This window comes from Dendrobates tinctorius, unplaced genomic scaffold (assembly GCF_039654945.1).
Source record: "Dendrobates tinctorius isolate UK_male_01 unplaced genomic scaffold, ASM3965494v1 ptg000170l, whole genome shotgun sequence".
In the NCBI taxonomy this organism is placed as follows: Eukaryota; Metazoa; Chordata; class Amphibia; order Anura; family Dendrobatidae; genus Dendrobates; species Dendrobates tinctorius.
The window spans coordinates 1,662,437-1,682,479 of record NW_027361837.1 but is presented as its reverse complement, the minus strand read 5'-3'; the positions used below and the strand labels follow the sequence as shown (position 1 = coordinate 1,682,479).

At 44.3% G+C, this 20,043-nt stretch overlaps 1 protein-coding gene across 2 annotated transcripts in view; it reads left to right on the top strand.

Annotated features, from left to right (window-relative positions):
• The window catches only part of DUS2 (dihydrouridine synthase 2), a 291,549-nt gene that overhangs the window by 79,254 nt on the left and 192,252 nt on the right, over positions 1–20,043 (top strand). For both annotated transcript variants that reach the window (XM_073550793.1, XM_073550792.1), the window contains one exon: positions 18,382–18,425. In XM_073550793.1, coding sequence (XP_073406894.1) covers positions 18,382–18,425 — 44 coding nt within the window. The remainder of the gene's footprint in view (positions 1–18,381; positions 18,426–20,043) is intronic.

Genomic DNA, 20,043 nt, shown 5'->3' with positions numbered 1-20,043 from the left:
CCGAGGTAATAGTTTCCCCTGGGCCTGTCCCTAACACTCCCTGTATAGGGGGTGGTCCACCTGGTCCGCTCTCCCAGGGGAGGTTCGTTGCCATGGTCCAGTGGGTTCACCCTTGGGGATCCTAACATTGGTGAGAAAAAAAAGGCCAGCCGGCACCGCCAGGATCCCTGCCAGGTGTTGCTGTCAAACTCTTGCTGTGTTGCAGGCTATTACCAAGATCTGGTGCTTGTCCAGAAAATACAATATGTATAATTTCACAATCCGAAGAAAAAAGGACCATAGCACTCACCGATCCAAATGCAAAGTCCGCTTTTATTGGCACACAATTAAAACTTCATGGCCGGCAGGCTGTAGGTGAGAGTGAGCACGCACCGACGACGGCCGTTTTGCGTCTAATAGCGCTTCCACGGGTCAGTTTTCAGGATACACTTAAATAAAATGGGAATGGTTGGTGATATCAACTTCCTGTTTGTGGCACATTAGTATATGGGAGGGGGATATGTTATGAATGGGTCGCCGAGGAGAAAAAAAACACCACACGCTAAGTCTCAGAAAACCAGAGAGGTTAGTAACTATGCAGACTGCAGATCCCTGATCCTAACCATGCAACTAGCAGCAGTCGTGGAGCGTTCCTACGATGGTCCTAGACGCCTCGTCACAGCAGGAGAGCTAAATAAGCCTAAAGCAGGAAAAGAGGAAAATTAACTGCCCCAGAGCAGACCCCAAAGGAAAGACAGCCCCCCCACATGTATTGACGGCGAAACAAGATGAAAACCCAAACAAAGGCAGGAAAATAGGCCGAGCAAACGATGGGGCCAAACTAACTAGAAAGGACAGGAAAGACAAGACACTATCTGCAATCTGCCAAAAACCCTAACAAAAATAATGTCCAGCACTTCTGATAGCAAAATTAACCCTGAAGTCACTAGACTTCTCCCACTATATCAGCACTCTGAAATATTCTGAGACAGAGCAAAAACAGGCAAATTGGCAAATACAGATAAATAAGAGTGTAAATTCAGCACAGCCCAGCCGGGCTGGCTGACCACACAAAAAACTGAATTGACCAACAAGAGCAAGTGTGAACATTAGCAAAAAACAAACTTAACTTGAGAAGACTGGAACAGAGCTGAAGTCCAAGACCTGAGAAGCAGACTGAATCACCAGCACCAGGATAGGGCGTCGGCTGTCTTATATCCAGTCTGATACTTCAGAGATCCAATCACTATCCTCCTCATCATGTGGCAGATCACTACCAATTAAACCAACCTCACTACCTCCTGTCACCACCAGAGGGAGAACGGAAGGAGAACTCTCAACTAGTGGAGCAGAAAATGAGCTCATAACAGTACCCCCCCCCTTGAGGAGGGGTCACCGAACCCTCATCCATGCCACCAGGCCGATCAGGATGGGCCCGGTGAAGAGCACAAACCAATTTATTGGCATGAATATCAGAGGCAGAGACCCAAGAATTATCCTCCTGGCCATAACCCTTCCATTTGACCAAATACTGGAGTCTCCGTCTAACCAAACGAGAATCCAATATTTTCTCTACCTCATATTCCACATTGCCTTTAACCAATACAGGGTCAGGAGGTGCCGCCACAGGAACTACTGGCTCAACAATCCTCTTCAACAGTGATTTGTGAAATACGTTATTGATTTTGAACGTAACTGGAAGAGCCAATCGAAAAGAAACAGGATTAAGAATCTCCAAAATCCTATAAGGTCCAATAAATCTTGGCTTAAATTTTGGAGATGCAACCATCATAGGAATATTCTTAGACGACAACCAAACCATATCGCCCACTTTAAACCGGGGACCAATGGTCCTATGCCGGTTGGAAAAACGCTGGGACTTTTCCTGAGAGAGTGACAATTTATCCACCACTTGGTCCCATATCTGCTGCATTCTCACAACCAGTGTCCACACCTGGGCAGGACGAAGATTCCACTTGCCCTGAAGAGAATCGAGGATGAAACCCAAAATTACAGAAAAAGGGTGACATCAAAGTGGCAGAACTAGCTCTATTCAGCACAAATTCGGCCAAGGGCAACAATGAGACCCAATCATCTTGATCAGCAGATATAAAACATCTTAAATAAGACTCCAGGGTCTGGTTTGTTCTCTGTCTGCCCATTGGTCTGGGGATGAAACGCGGAGGAGGATGACAACTGAATTCCCAGATTGGAACAAAAGGCCCCGTGTAACCGAACCACCTGTTGTAAAAAACAAGGGTACCAACTCAGCGGAAGATGGCAACTTTGGGAGTGGTACAATTTGGACCATCTTCGAAAATCTATCACAAATTACCCAGATAAGTCATTCTCTGAGAGACAGGAAGATCAGAAATAAAATCCATTGAGATATGGGTCCATGGCCTCTTGGGCACCGGCAGGGGCATCAGCAACCCACTAGAACGAGAACAGGGTTTAGACCGAGAACAAGTCCCACATGACTGTATAAAATTCCTGACATCACGAGATAAGGCAGGCCACCAAAACGACCGACTCACCAAATCTCTGGTACCAAAAATACCTGGATGACCAGCCAATGCGGAGCAATGAACTTCAGCCATCACTCTCTTTCTCCACTGGTCAGGAACATATAATCTTCCCATAGGGCAATGCTCAGGTTTATCCTCCTGAAATTCCTCCAGGGCGCGTTTCAAATCGGGCGTAATGGCAGAAAGAACTACCCCCTCACCTAGGATAGTAGTAGGCTCGGTCACATTAAGAGAATCAACAAAGAAACTCTTAGAAAGGGTGTCTGCCTTAACATTCTTAGTGCCCGGAAGAAAAGAGACCACAAAATTAAAACGCGTGAAAAACAGGGCCAATATAGCCTATCTAGGATTCAAGCATTTGGCCGACTCCAGATAAATCAGATTCTTGTGGTCGGTGAGGACCACAAATTGATGTCTAGCTCCCTCCAACCAATGTCTCCACTCCTCAAATGCCCATTTCATGGCCAACAATTCCCGATTCCCCACGTCATAGTTGTGTTCAGATGGGGAGAACTTTCGAGAAAAGAAGGCACAGGGATTCATCTTAGAAGTCACAGGGTCTTTTTGGGACAAAACAGCTCCTGCCCCAATCTCAGAAGCGTCTACCTCCACTTGAAATGGAAGTGGGACATCAGGTTGCCGTAAAACTGGAGCTGAAGTAAATCTCCGCTTAAGCTCCTGAAATGCTGAGACAGCCTCAGGAGACTAATTCAGCACATCAGCTCCCTTCTTGGTCAGATCAGTCAGTGGTTTGACAATACTAGAAAAATTACCTATAAATTTACGATAGAAATTAGCAAAACCCAAAAACTTCTGAAGAGCCTTCAAAGAAGTAGGCTGAACCCAATCATAAATGGCCTGTACCTTGGCCGGGTCCATTTCAATGGTCGATGGAGATAAGATATATCCCAAAAATGAAATCCTCTGTACACCAAAGAGACATTTCGATCCCTTAACAAACAGGGAATTCTCCCTAAAAATCCGGAACACAGTCCGGACATGTTCCACATGGGAATCCCAATCACTAGAAAAGATCAAAATATCATCCAGATAGATGATCAAAAACTTATCCACAAAGTCTCGGAAAATATCATTCATACAGGACTAGAAGACAGAAGGGGCATTAGAGAGCCCAAAAGGCATCACCAGGTACTCAAAATGTCCCTCCGGAGTATTAAACGCTGTCTTCCATTCATCCCCATGCTTGATGCGAATAAGATTATACGCCCCCTTGAGGTCAAGCTTAGTAAACCAGCAGGCACTCTTAACTCTGGAGAATAAATCAGACATCAGAGGTAACGGGTACCGATATTTAACCGTCATCTTGTTAAGGGAACGATAATCAATACACGGTCTTAATGAACCATCTTTCTTGGCCACAAAAAAAAAAAAACAGCGCCTAAAGGTGACGAGGATGGTCTAATATGACCCTTCTCCAACGACTTCTTAATATAGGATCTCATAGCATCATGTTCGGGTACAGATAAGTTGAAAAGCCGACCCTTGGGAAATTTACACCCAGGCATCAACTCAATTGCACAGTCATAACTCCTATGAGGAGGCAAAGACGCAGACTTACTCTCACTAAATACATCAGAGAAATCAGCCAGATAATCAGGAATATCATGAGACTGAGGAGAGGTGGAGAAAACAGGAGCGTCCCTAAGAACACACTGACAACCCCAACTCACCACAGACACAGATCTCCAATCCAAAACTGGGTTATGAGTTTGCAACCAGGGGAAACCCAGAACAATAGTATCATGCAAATTATGCAGCACCAAAAATTTACAATTTTCTTGGTGGTCTGGGGCAACTCGCATTATCACCTGGGTCCAAAACTGATGTTTATTCCCTGCCAAAGGAGTGGCATCAATACCCCTTCAACGGAATAGGCGTCTGCAGAGGTGTCATGGACAAACCACAACGTTCAGCAAAGTCCAAATCCATCAGATTCAGAGCTGCTCCTGAATCCACAAAAGGCTTAGTGGAAAACATGGACAAGGAGCAGATCAGAGTAATTTCCAAAAGGAACTTAGGTTGTACACTGCCCACAGCAAATGTGTGTGCAAAACATTTCTCTCGTTTAGGGCAGACAAATAGTATGAGAGGCATCTCCACAGAATAAACACCGCTTATTACGCCTTCTAAACTCCTGACGTTGCGCCCTAGACAAAACCCCATCACGTTGCATAGGTTCAGACATTTGTTCAAAAGGTAGCAGCGCCTCCCGTGTAGTTTTACGTTCACGTAAACGCCGATCAACTTGAATGGCTAATGACATAGAATCATCCAGACCAGAGGGAACAGGAAATCCCACCATAACATCTTTTACGGTCTCTGATAAACCTTTCCGAAAGAGAGCTGCCAATGCACTATCATTCCATGTAGTAAGGACCGCCCACTTTCGGAATTTTTGACAATATAACTCTGAAGGATCCTGACCCTGGTTTAATGCCAACAGGGTTCTCTCAGCTTGATCAACGGCATTAGGTTCATCATACAACACCCCCAAGGCCTGAAAATGCATCCACATTAGTCAGAATAGGATTTTCAGGTGTCAGAGAAAACGCCCAATCCTGGGGATCGCCACGCAGCAAGGAGATGACAATTTTAACCTGCTGTACAGAGCTCCCCGATGAGTTTGGCTTCAAAGCGAGAAATAATTTACAATTCTTAAAATTCAGAAATTTAGACCGATCCCCAGAGAACACATCAGTAGTAGGGATCTTGGGCTCAGCAGCACGTGACTGAATGAGGTAGGTGGAAATTTCCTGTACTTCAGCAGCAAGTTGCTCCACACGATCAGACAGTTGCTTAATCTCCATTAGGAGAAAAAAAAATCCTCCTACGGCCCCAGAGAAAGAGGGAAAAAAAAAAAAATTCTGACAATTTTTTTTTTTTTTCTTTTTTTAAAACCAATTTTTTCCTGCTTTTGAGTACCCTAGAATCTGCGGTATGGCTGGTGATTCTGTTATGAATGGGTTGCCGAGGAGGAAAAAACACAAGCTAAGTCTCAGAAGACCAGAGAGGTTGGTAACTATGCAGACTGCAGATCCCTGATCCTAACCACGCAACTAGCAGCAGTCGTGGAACGTTCCTACGATGGTCCTAGACGCCTCATCACAACCGGAGAGCTACACAAGCCTAAAGCAGGAAAAGAGGAAAACTAACTGCCCCAGAGCAGACCCCAAAGGAAAGACAGCCCCCCCACATGTATTGTCAGTGAAACAAGATGAAAACACAAACAAAGGCAGGAAAATAGTCTGTGCAAACGATGGGGCCAAACTAGAAAGGACAGGAAAGAAAAGACACTATCTGCAACTGCCAAAAACCCTACAAAAAATAATGTCCAACACTTCTGATAGCAAAATTAACCCTGAAGTCACTAGACTTCTACTATATCAGCACTCTGAAATATTCTGAGACAGAGCAAAAAGAGGCCAATCTAATAAGGGACAAAAAAAGGCAAATTGGCAAATGCAGATAAATACGAGTGGAAATTCAGCACAGCCCAGCCGGGCTGGCTGACCGCGCAAAAAACTGAATTGACCAACAAGAGCAAGTGTGAACATTGGCAAAAAACAAACTTAACTTGAGAAGACTGGAACAGAGCTGAAGTCCAAGACCTGAGAAGCAGACTGAATCACCAGCACCAGGATAGGGCGTCGGCTGTCTTATATCCAGTCTGATACTCCAGAGATCCAATCACTATCCTCCTCATCAGGTGGCAGACCATTACCAATTAAACTAACTTCACTACCTCCTGTCACTACCAGAGGGACACTACCATGTAGGCCTGGACACTTGTTTATCTGCTAAATAAATTTATTGTGTCCTGCTGTCCTAACTTAGTTTGATTGATTGCTAACGAGTAAGGAGAGAGAAAAAAGAAAAAAAAAAGGAAGATCTTAGAAGCGGCCTTCTATAAATTCAGAGGTAGCCTGGGGAAAGCATTTATGCAGGGGGCATTTATGGACATGTAATCAAAGTACATGTATCTAAGTACGCTGGCAGTTATAACATGGCAGTTAGACAGGTAAGACATAAATATCTCTTCCTGTACATTTGGGCAACCCCAAATATTTACCATATGCATTTGTATAATGTATATCCTGGCTGCTGCATTTATACACTTCCACCGCCCTGGTATTAACTCTCTACACTCCGTCCATATTGGCCCTTCACTCCTTTCCTCTCCTATGTATAGCACTCACGCTCTTTTCACTTTGCTAAATTGCACAGATCCATTCAGTCGCACCATTCAACATCAGAGACGCTCTCACAAATCACTTAACTCTGCTCACTCTTTCTATCCTCCTTCTCCTAGTCGCAGGAGACATTGCTCCCAACCCTGGTCCCTCATGTTATAGAAAGTCAAACCCCCCAACTGCTACACTCAGAAATCCCTCTAATCTTATTAATATTCCCTGCATGCCATCTGTCTCTCTTAATTGTGCACTTTGGAATTCTCGCTCAGTGTGTAACAAACTCTCCTTCATTCATGACTTTTTCCGTTCTAATTCTCTTAACCTCCTGGCTCTTACTGAAACCTGGATTCAGCAGTCAGACACTACCGCTGCTGCTGCTCTTTCATACGGGGGGACTACACTTCTCTCATACCCCAAGATCAGACAATAGAGCAGGTGGAGGCGTTGGTCTGCTCCTATCATCAAAATGTACCTTTCAGGTTATCCCTCAAGTACCCTCACTTGTCTTTTTCTTTTGAGGTCCATGCCGTCAGACTCTACACTCCCTTCTCCATGCAAGTGGCGGTGGTATATCGTCCTCCCGGCTCCTCCCATCAGTTCCTGGATCATTTTGCCACTTGGCTTCCACATTTTCTCTCCTGTGACATCCCTACCCTCATCATGGCCGATTTCAACATCCCCATTGCTCTTCCACTCTCCCCATCTGCTACTCACCTTTTATCTCTAACCTCCTCGTTTGGCCTTTTGCAGCTTACTAATTCTCCAACGCATGAAGACGGGAACTCCCTCGACTTGGTCTTCTCTCAGCTTTGTGCAGTGGATGATTTTGCAAACTCCCCTCTCCCGCTCTCTGACCACAACCTTCTTTCATTCTCTATCAAGAACTGCCAGGCTGCTTAGGTCTCCCCCACTGTCCATACTTATAGAAACATACAGGCCATTAACACACAGAAACTTATGAAGAACTTGCACACTTCATTGGCCCCTATCTCCTCCCTTTCATGTCCTGATTCTGCATTACAATGAAACACTTCAAAGTGCCCTGGATGAATTTGCTCCTCCTATACATAGAACACCACAACCCAGACGGCGACAACCCTGGCACACCCTGCAAACACGTTTCCTGCAGCGGTGCTCCAGGTGCGCAGAAACGTCTGTGGAGAAAATCCAACCTACCTGAAGATTTCATCCATTATAAGTTTATGCTTCGAACATACAACACTGCCCTTCACCTCTCAAAACAAACCTATTTCAACACCCTCATCACCTCACTGTCCAATAACCCTAAATGTCTCTGACACTTTTCATTCTCTACTCAACCCAAGAGTGCAGGCCCCTACCACGGAGCTTCGAGCTGACGATCTGGCCAATTACTTCAAAGAAAAAAATTGACCAGATCCGACAGGAAATTATCTCCCAATCACCTCATATCATGCACTGTCCTCCCTCCCCCACTGCATCTAGCTCACTCTCTGACTTTGAGCCAGTCACAGAAGAAGTAGTAAGCAGGCTCCCTGCATCTTCTCGCCCAACCACTTGCACCAATAACCCATTTCCGTCACATCTACTCCAGACCCTTTCCCCTGCTGTCACCCCTCACCTAACTAAAATATTTAATCTCTCTCTTCTGGTATCTTTCCCTCCTCATTTAAGCATGCCATCATACATCCACTACTTAAAAAAACATCCCTCGACCAAAACTGTGCCGCTAACTATAGACCTGTTTCTAATCTTCCCTTCATCTCTAAACTCCTGGAACGCCTGGTCCATTCCCGTCTTATCCGCTATCTCTCAGAAAACTCTCTTCTCGACCCTCTCCAATCCGATTTCCACTCTTTACACTTCACTGAAACTGCCCTCACTAAAGTCTCTAATGATCTACTAACAGCTAAATCAAATGGTCATTACTCCATGCTAATTCTCTTGGATCTCTCTGCAGCATTCGACACTTTGGATCATCAGCTTCTCCTCACTATGCTCCGTTCCATTGGCCTCAAGGACACCATTCTCTCCTGGTTCTCCTCCTATCTTATCTGCACCTCAAAAACATTTCTAGAATTCGACCTTTTCTTACTTTTGACTCTGCAAAAACTCTTACTGTTTCTCTTACTCATTCTCGTCTCAACTATTGTAACTCCCTTCTAATCGGTCTCCCTCTTACCAAACTCTCCCCCCTCCAATCTGTCTTGAAAGCAGCTGCCAGGATCATATTCCTCGCCAATCGTTACACCGATGCCTCTACCTTGTGCCAGTCATTACACTGGCTACCCATCCACTCCAGAATCCAGTACAAACTTATTACCCTCACCCACAAAGCCCTCCATGGCTCAGCACCACCCTACATCTCCTCCCTTGTTTCAGTATACCATTCTACCCGCGCCCTCCGTTCTGCTGATGACCTGAGGTTAGCATCTTCAATAATCAGAACCTCACACTCCCGTCTTCAAGACTATACAAGTGCTTCGCCATTTCTTTGGAACGCACTTCCCTGGTCAATATGATTAGTCCCCAATCCCCACAATTTTAAGCATGCCCTGAAAACGCATTTATTCAGACTGGCCTATCGCTTCAACATATTAACCTAATCTATCCCTGTGTGGCACAGCCAAAAGTTTTTTACCATAACCAGGTTCCCCACATCATGTTCCCACATGCTTTATGCATCCATTAGCCGTCTGCATCCGTACTGTTACACACTTAACATTATGGCTGGTCCATACAATCAGGGCAACTGTTACCACCCACCTTTCGTGTCTCCCCTTTTTTCCTCATAGATTGTAAGCTTGCGAGCAGGGCCCTCATTCCTCTTGGTATCTGTTATGATCTATGTGATTATTGTTATGCTGTAATTTATATTGTCTGTACAAGTCCCCTCTGAAATGTAAAGTGCTGCGGAATATGTCAGCGCCATAGAAATAAAATATTATTATTATAGAGGGAGAACGGAAGGAGAACTCTCAGCTGGTGGAGCAGAAAATGAGCTCATAACAAGCAACAGGATAAAATGGATCCTAAAATTTGTTGGGCAATTTCTCCTGAGTACACAGATACCTCATATGTGGTCATAAACCACTGTTTGGGCGCACGGAAGGGCTCAGAAGGGAAGTAGCGCCATTTGACTTTTTGAATGGAAAATATGCTTGAATATTTAGCGGTTGCATTGTCGCGTTTGGAGAGCCCCTGTGTGCCTAAACATTGGAGCTCCCCCCACAAATGACCCTATTTTGGAAACTAGACCCCCCCCCCCCCAAGGAACTCATCTAGATGTGTTGAGCACTTTGAACCCCCAAGTACTTCACAGCAGTTTATAACGCAGAGCCGTGAAAATAAAATAACATTTTTTTTCCTCAAAAATAATTTGAGTGCTGATTATAGTGGGAGAAGTCTAGTGACTTCAGGGTTAATTTTGTTATCAGAAGCGTTGGACATTATTTTTGGTAGAGTTTTTTGGCAGATTGCTGACAGTATCTTTCCTTTCCTGTCCTTTCAAGTTAGTTTGGCCCCATCGTTTGCTCAGCCTATTTTTCTGCCTTTGTTTGTGTTTTCATCTTGCTTCACCGTCAATACATGTGGGGGGCTGTCTTTCCTTTGGGGTCTGCTCTGGGGAGTTGGTTTTCCTCTTTTCTTACTTTAGGCTTATTTGGCTCTCCGGTTGTGACGAGGCGTCCAGGACCACAGTGAGCACGCTCCACGACTGCTTCTAGTTGTGTGTTAAGATCAGGGCTCTGCAGTCTGCATAGTTACCAACCTCTCTGGTTTTCTGAGACTTGGAGTGTGTTGCTTTTTTCCTCCTCGGTGACCCATTCATAACAGTTGCCCATATGAAAATGAAAAAATTGATGCTAAAAGAAAATTTTTATTGGAAAAATTGGGGGTTCAAAGTGCTCACCACACATCTAGATTAGTTCCTTGGGTGGTCTAGTTTCCAAAATGGGGTCACTTGTGGGGGGTTTCCCCTGTTTAGGTGCATCAGGGGCTTTGCAAACGTAACGTGACGCCCGCAGACTATTCCATCAAGTCGGCATTTCAAAACGTCCCTACTTCCCTTCCAAGCCCCGACGTGTACCCAAACAGTGGTTCCCCCCCCCACATATGGGGTACCAGAGTACTCAGGACAAACTGGACAACAACTTTTGGGGTCCAATTTCTCCTGTTACTATTGTGAAAATAAAAATTAGTGGGCTAAAAAAATCATTTTTTGAGGAAAAAATTTTTTTTTATTTTCACGACTGCGTTGTAAACTTCTGTGAAGCACCTGGAGGTTCAAAGTGCTCACTATGCATCTAGATAAGTTCCTTAGAGGGTCTTGTTTCCAAAATGGGGTCATTTGTGGGGGAGCTCCAAAGCGTAGGCACATAGGGGCTCTCCAAACACGACATGGTGTCCGCTAACAATTGGAGCTAATTTTTCATTCAAAAAGTCAAATGGCGCTCCTTCCCTTCTGAGCCCTGCCGTGCGCACAAACAGTGGTCCCCCCACATATAGGGTACCTGCGTACTCTGGACAACAACTTTTGTGGTCCAATTTATCCTGTTTCCCTTGGAAAAATAAAAATTAGCTTGCTAAAATATAATTTGAGGAAAAAAAATGATTTTTAATTTTCTCTGCTTTGTGTTATAATCTTCTGTGAAGCACTTGGGGGTTCAAAGTGCTCACCACACATCTAGATAAGTTCCTTGGGGGGGGGTCTAGTTTCCAAAATGGGGTCACTTGTGGAGGAGCTCCAATGTTTAGGCACACAGGGACTCTCCAAACACGACATGGCAACCGCTAAATATTCCAGCATATTTTCCATTCAAAAAGTCAAATGGTGCTCCTTCCATTCTGAGCCCTGCCGTGCGCCCAAACAGTGGTTTATGACCCACATATGAGGTATTTGTGTACTCAGGAGAAATTGCCCAACAAATTTTAGGATCCATTTTATCCTGTTACCCATGTGAAAATGAAAAAATTGATGCTAAAATAAATTTTTTGTTGGAAAAATTAAAATGTCCATTTTTTCTTTCCATGTTGCTTTAGTCCCTGTGAAGCACCTGAAGGGTTAATAATCTTCTTGAATGTAGTTTTGAGTAGCTTGAGGGGTGCAGTTTTTAGAATGGTGTCATTTTTGAGCATTTTCTGCTATATAGACCCCTCAAAGTGACTTCAAATGTGAAGTGGTCCCTAAAAAAAAAAAAAGTTTTATAAATTTTGTTGTAAAAATGAGAAATCGCTGGTCAACTTTTAACCCTTATAACGTCCTAACAAAAAAAAAATTTGTTTTCAAAATTGTGCTGATGTAAAGTAGACATGTGGGAAATGTTATTTATTAACTATTTTGTGTCACCTAACTCTCTAGTTTAACAGAATAAAAATTCAAAATTTGAAAATTGCAAAACTTTCAAAATTTTCGCCAAATTTCCGTTTTTTCACAAATAAACGCAAATATTATTGACCTAAATTTACCACTATCATGAAGCCCAATATGTCACGAAAAAACAATCTCAGAATCGCTAGGATGCGTTGAAGCGTTCCTGAGTTATTACCTCATAAAGGGACACTGGTCATAAATGCAAAAAATGGCCAGGTCATTAAGGTCAAAATAGGCTGGGTCATGAAGGGGTTAATGTATCTTTATTCTTTCATGAGTTATTTACAAGTTTATGACCACTTATAAAATGTGTTCAAAGTGCTGCCCATTGTGTTGGATTGTCAGTGCAACCCTCTTCTCCCACTCTTGACAAACTGATGGCAACACTGCAGAAGAAATGCTAGTCTATCGGGGTCAGATTCCTTGTAGGAATGCTCGGACCTGACACCCATAATGTGGTGGTGCACCATCTTGCTGGAAAAGCTCACGGAGCATGGCATCTTCAGTGCATAAAGAGGGCAACACATCATCATGTAGCAATTTTAGATATCCAGTGGCATTGAGGTTCCATTGACGAAGAATAGCCCCACTTTCATTGTACCCCATATACCACACCATACCATCAATTATGGGTGTCAGGTCCGAACATTCCTACATGAACAGTTTCCTGGAAATTGGATTGCTCGTCGTGGGCCAGTTAAATGGCCACCAAGGTCTCCTGATCTGACCCCCTTAGACTTTTATCTTTGGGGTCATCTGAAGGCAATTGTCTATGCTGCAAAGATACGAGATGTGCAGCATCTGAAACAACGGATACTGGAAGCCTGTGCTAAAATTTCTTCTGTGGTGTTGCTATCAGTGTGTCAAGAGTGGGAGAAGAGGGTTGCATTGACAATCCAACACAATGGGCAGCACTTTGAACACATTTTGTAAGTGGTCATAAACTTGTAAATGACTCATGAAAGAATAAAGTTAAATTAAAACCAAGCACACTATTGTTTTTCTTGTGAAATTATCAATATGTTTGTGTCACATGACCCTTTTCCCATTAAAAAAAATAAAGTTGCAACCAAAATGGCCGACTTCAAAATGGCCACCATGGTCACCACCCATCTGGAAAAGTTTCACCGCTCCCATATACTAATGTGCCACAAACAGGAAATTGATATCACCAATCATTCCCATTTTATTTAGGTGTATCCAAATAAATCGCCCACCCTGTATATATTTATAAAACTTCCTTTTCACCCCAACCGGGGGGTTGTCTTTGTTGTCCTTTCTCATTCTCGGATCCTCTACCAGAGGCTTTGGAGTTTGAGGGTTCTGCGCAGGATCTTAGTTGTTCCCAGCATTGTGCATTTCTGGATAGAGAGCTCAGATGTGGCTCCTGTGATCTGTTGTAGCCATTCTTCCAACTTAGGGGTCACAGCTCCAAGTGCTCCTATCACCACTGGAATCACTGTTACCCCCCCCTGGGTTTGCCCCTGATGCATCCTGTTTAGGGGGTGGTCTCACTTGGTCAGCTAGCCACCCTTTGTTTCCTATCCCTAAGCCTGCTCTTAACCCACTTGCACATATTTTTCCCTATCCCCATTGTTCTCATTTTTTGTAACAACCTTTTGTGTGGCACCGTATCAAAAGCTTTAGAAAAGTCCATATACACCACGTCCACTGTGTTTCCTTGGTCCAGTCTGGAATTTACCTCTTCATAAAAGCTTATCAGATTAGTCTGACAGGAATGGTCCCTCGTAAACCTATGTTAATATTGGGTCATGAGGTTATTCTTCTTCAGATACTCCAGTATAGCATCTCTTAGAAAACCCTCCAGGATTTTACCCACAATTGAGGTTAAGCTCACTGGCCTATAAATTCCAAGTTCAGTTTTTGTCCCCTTTTTAAATATTGGCACCACATTTGATATACGCCAGTCCTGTGGTGCAGACCCTGTTATTATGGAATCTTTAAAGATTAAAAATAATGGTCTATCTATAACTGTACTTAATTCCTGCAGTACTCGGGGGTGTATTGTCATGGTTTATTCAGGATCCTGGACAGGTGGTGCAGGGGTTAATAGGGAGAGCCTCTCTTTGGGGTCAGGGAGGGTTTTTATAGCTTCAGGTGAGCACCCCTCCCTGTCGTTTATACTCCTAGTGTGAGTGTGCCCGACCCTGCTACGTTTGTGCCTCTCGCCTGTTCCTGTATGTTTGCCTGGTGTATGACCTGTTTTGGACTCTGTTTACGTCTCTTGGATTCTGACTTGGTACCTGTCTGCCCGACCCGTGTATGACCCCCTGGCTTTGTCTTGACCTCTCTACGTTTGCTCCTCTGGTACCTCTGCTGCTATCTCGTGTTCTGACCCTCTGCTTCTCCTGACTACCCGCTGTTTCTCGCTCCTGTACTATGTTGCCTGACCCATGTATGACCCCTTGGCTCTTCTGATTACGGTTATTGATTAATCTCTAGCGCTGATTCTTCTGACCAGCGCTGCTGCATCTCGGAGGTGAGCTCCACCCACTCCCCTGACGTGCGGTCACATGATAGGAAGGTCCTGCGGGCACTGAGAGCTTCTCTGCCGCTCCTCCCCTCCCGCAGGTCCTGGAGCAGGATTTCTTACCTGACGCCGTTCTCCTGCCCGGCTTCTGTGACTACCGCGCCTCCAGTGCACTATCCATCTGAACAGGGATCTCTGCCATCTGACAGGCACACCACTCCTGACTGCTGTCACGGTAAGCGTGACATGTATCCCATCCGGGCCCGAGGATTTGTCAACTTTAGTGATTTTTAGACGCCGCTGTACTTCCTGCTGGGTTAAGCAGGTGACATTTAATGGAGATTTTTTTTTATCACTGTTCGTATTGTCTTCCATGGGATTTTCTTGTGTAAATACTGTTGAAAAAAAGTCATTTAGCATATTGGCTTTTTCCTCATCCACCATTTCAGCCAGACTATTTTTAAGGGGGCAAATACTATAGTTTTTTAGATTCTTACTATTTATGTAGTTAAAGAATATTTTGGATTATTTTTACTCTCTCTGGCAATGAGTCTCTCTGTCTTAATCTTTGCTGCCTTGAATGGCTTTTTACAGAATTTATTTCATTTTCTGTATGCATTTAATGCCTCATCACTACCTACTAGCTTTATTTCTCTAAATGGTTTCTTTTTGTCACTTATTGCATGGGATTCGTTTTCTTTCTATTTTTGCGGCGATTCCGCAGCGGGAAAACGCATAAACGCAACGTGTGCACACAGCCTTGGTTCTCTAAATGCTTTATTTTTGTCACTTATTGCGCCCACAGCTCTATTTTGCCATAGTGGTTTCCTCCTATTTCTAGCATGTTTATTCCCATACGGTATATATTGTGCACAGGTCCTATTCAGGATGCTAATAAATGTCTCCCATTTTCTTTGTGTATTTTTATGGTCTCAGGATATCGTCCCAGTTAATTGCACCAAGATCATCTCTTATCCTTTGGAAATTTGCTTTCCTGAAGTTTAGTGTCCTGGTATCCCCTCTACTACACATCTTATTAAAGGATACATGAAAACTTATTATTAAGTGACATCAATGTTACTTGTATCTGCTTATAAAGCCTGGTATAGAACCATTCCCACCACATCGTATAATGTGACCATCATAAGAGTTTCCAGATCATCCATTTTGTTTGCTTAACTACTTGCATTTGCCAGCAAACATTTAATATTATTAAGAATAAAAAGTATGGTGGCGCTAAGGTGTACAGGAGTTTTTAGCAGCAAAATTAAATACAATTGACACCAGAATTGTCAGAAATAATAATCCAATAAAATGCAAAATTTTGTACTCCAAAAATCCCAGTAAACAAGGGAGGCCTTAGAAAACCCTAAAAGATACTTGACGAAATTACAAATAACGGATAAAAAGAAATAAAAACTACAAGTAAATGAGGAATGGACCTTAGGTCCTAATATTCAATGAAAATTTAAATGCTAGAAAACCAACCTAGGATACAGAATACCACACAGATCACAAGTGTCACTCAGTGGAAGTATTTTAAGGAAAAGATGGTAGTAAACATCAGATACAATCAAATGTTAATGAGGACCATTCATGGGCATAATAAGCAAGAAGAGTCTCTTTGAAAGGGTACTGTATGGTAGAGGCAGGACTTTTTCTTCCGTTTGATATGGAAGTCTTCGCGTGGTAGTGAGATCTTCAGTAGGAAAGTTGCCCACAATCAATTTAGTAAAAAGTATATAGCAACGCTGTACCGGCCGGTTACAGCAGCTGCTATTGAAGTTCTGGATAAACTCGATAAGAAATCTTCAGCGATGGGTCGGACGCGCTGCTCGTACACGCTTGTGCTTGTCAGCACAGGACCTGCATGACGTCAGTCCACGTGACCCCGCTTCGTTCCAGTAGTTACGGAGCGTGTGGATCAACGCCACACTGATTTCGTATTGAGTTAGGGTCATCATCTGTTAACTCCCAGACAACTCTTTTAACAATTTATGGGCGGTGTATCTCCAGAGGCACAAGCTGGGCACTAAAATGGAAAATTTCAGTTTCCACTCTGCAACATCCTCTGCGCACTAAATTCTGGAAAATGCTTGTGGGGTCAAAATAGTTATTACACCCATGGATGATTTATGTGAGTAATTTGCAAAATGGGGTCACTTTTTGGAGATTCCTGTTGTTCTGGCATCTTGGGGGCTCTGCTAAAGGCGCCCACAAAGTACTTCAGGAAAATCTGTGCCCCAAACTTCAAATGACTCTGTGTCAGAGACAACGCACTGAACTTGCTCACTGAGCCAGTGCGCGTGCCCCGAGTAAGCGAAAGCGTGCTCAGAGCTACCTGTGGAGCGGGCAGCAACCGAATAGATGCGTACTTCAGAGCTGCAGGGCCTGAAGCACGTGACTGCTAGAGGCGTGGCTTAAACGCCACAGAGCTAGGAGCTGCAAGACAATTCCTAGCAGAGTAACTGAGACAAAGTTACCAAGGGGCATAGACAGTGAGAATAGTCAGGACGTAGCCAATGAGTCATACACAGATAGCTGCAAGGTACAAGAGGGGCGAGCAGAGAGTAATCAGGTCACAGGCAATGGGTCATACACAGATAATAACGCAGTACAAAATCAACAGGCAAACTCACAACGGGAAACAGAATCGGGTCAGAACCATATAAACAAGCTATAGCAATAAACAGGCACACGGGGGTCAGCACACTAGACCAAAGGCAAAAGTATAACTGGCAGGGATTGAAGCTACCCAGAGGTTTATGAAGCTCTCCCAGAACCAGAAAGAGGCCACAATCATTAACCCCAAGTGTGCAGGTCAAAACCTGCACAGAGCTCCAGACATTAACCCCCGGTGTGCAGCTCAAAAACCTGCATTGGGATCATGACACTCTCTGCTTCTCTTCTGAACTGTGCAGTATGTGTAACAGCAGTATCTCACCATATAGAAGGTATTGCTGCGCACGAGAGAAAATGTAGTAAATTACAGACTACCGTACTTTTATTTTATAGCCATGCATGCCAAAGATGAAATTTTGAGCTTAATCTGCTTATTGTAACAAATGTTTGGTTTTTTTTTCATAATCTCATGATAAAGAAATTGGTGAAACACATGTGAGATAAAAATGCTTCCTAGCCCTCTAGATGAATTTTGTAAGGGTGTAGTTTTCAAATGTGTCACTTTTGGGGGTGTTCTTCTCTTCTAGCACCTCAAAGCTCAGCATTTGGCACCTGCAAACTATTTCAGCCAAATTTGCACTCCAAAAGCCAAATAGTGTTTTTTCCCTTTTAAGGCTGTGTTCACATGTTGCTCTTTTTTCCTTTTATTTTAATGCAAATTTTCAGCTGCAGATTACAGTACTAGCAAAGTCTGAGATTTCAGAAATTTCCTGCACACAACTTTTTTTTTTTTTTTGTCCTCTTATTTTGTGCAATACCTTTGTTTTTTGGCAAAATGCAGCATGTCTCTTCTTTCAGCATTTTTTTCAGTGTTTTTCACCCATTAAAAGCAATAGGTGGTTGACAAAAAGCAGGTATCGGTTTTTGCTGCGTTTTTGGTGCCAAAACCTGATGAAGTAGAATCAGATTTTTGTTATGCGCAAAACTTAATCAGCATGTACAGATTTACCCTCACAAAAACGCACCAAAAACGAAGCAAAACCTGCTTTTTTGACACAAATTTCTTACTGCTGAGCGAGCAGGATTTGCCTGCAGGAAAAAACGCTTAAAAAATGCAGCGTGTGAACATAGCCTAATACTACTTGGAAAAACATTTACTTGTGATTTATGGTTTTATATATGTCTTATATTTTTCTATAGGGAACTGCTGATCCAGAAAGGGCACTGGCGGTTGCCAAACTCATGTAAGTTAGTTGCTAATTATGTTTCTGTGTGTGTGACATATTGTGCAAAAGTGTAAAATAAATCCGCTACAATAAACATTCCAGTAAAGAAAGGCCAGAGGTCCAGATTTGTTTGACCACTGTTATTCATAAGTTGTTTGACACTTGACACTATTGCAATATTTTTCTTTGTGAAGCAAGTTTGGATTTTCCATGGACTTTGAAAAAGTTGTCCAACTTGTATTTTTCTTTTCCTACATAGCCGTAATATGCACCATTTATGTCCGATGCACTTGTATTTTTCTGTTTAATGAAAAGAGTCATGGGGTGAAAATCACAAGCGCCCTTCTGTTCTTCTTGTCTGTATTCTGTGATTCTCCCATTTATTAGTGTTTACTGCTAATATCATCCAGACAAGTTGATCTTACATCTGATAATTATTCTATTGTCAGTTTCACAGAATGCAGTAAATTGTGATGCTATACTTTTTATTTGTGGGTTGATGAATAGCCGAAAGGGTCAACCACTATACACTAATCTGACAACGGCAGTGTCTTATTTCCTGTTAATATTGACTTTTTGAAAATGTTTGCACATTTGTAAAGGGAGTGTCTTACCACCTTTAAACCCTTCCTGACCAGAGGTATTTCCACTTTCCAGGACGTCCACCTGACAGCACCATGGAGGACGTCCTCCTCCTCCTTACAGGGACAGGAAACACACGAGAGGTTAAAGGTCACGTCCCACCCCCTCTTCCTCAGTGTTTTTCCTGTCCCTGCACGAAGGGACACACGAGAAGCTACCGGAGGGGCTCAGGGGATCGTACGGCCAGTCCAAGCCTTCCCCTGTCAAGAGGTCCCGGGGCTGAAACTCTCCAGGGGGGAGTCCCTCTGCCCCAAAGGCCAGGAGCAGGACGACGCTCCTGGAGGGAACCGTTCCTCCCTATGGGAGGCTCTCGGCTCCAAAGACTCACCGCATGGCAGGTGATGGTCGGCTCCCCGCAGGCTGCAGGCGAGGCGGGCACCGACGGGCGACCGGCGCAGCGGCACTGGGAGGCAGGAACGAGGCCCCCGCAGTCCGCCATTGCAGGCGAAGAGGCCGAAGCGGCAGTCTGACGCTGACAGATGGGGGTCGGCTCCCCACGGCGCAGGACAGAGGAGGCCGCCATAGTCGCGCGCAGAACAGGAAGTGGGGGAGGCGGCCTAGCGCGAGAGGCCGCGCGTCACATCCGGTGACGTCAGACGCCGCCCCCTGAATCCTGGCGCGCGCTTCTGACAGCCACTGAGCGCTCGCCCCTGAAGGCCAGACAGCGCTCGCTATTGAGACTCGCCACTGAACCACAGACCGCTCGCCTGGGGGGTCCACATCGCGTGCTCCTAAGGCAGAGCGCGCTTCTGGAGAACCAGGGAGAAAGCTTCGGTGACTGCGCCAGGATGGAAGGGGTCGCTCCAGCAGGTGGAGGGGTAAGTGCGCATAGCGCAGACCACCCTCCCCCGCCCATTACCCCAACCCAGATCTGAATAGGTGCCCCTTCTGTATTATTAGGAGAGGGGAGCCCCGACAGAATCCCCCTCGGGGACGAAGGACCCGGCAAAGGCCACCTCCAAATCGGTCAAGTGCCCAGTATGCAGGGTAAAGC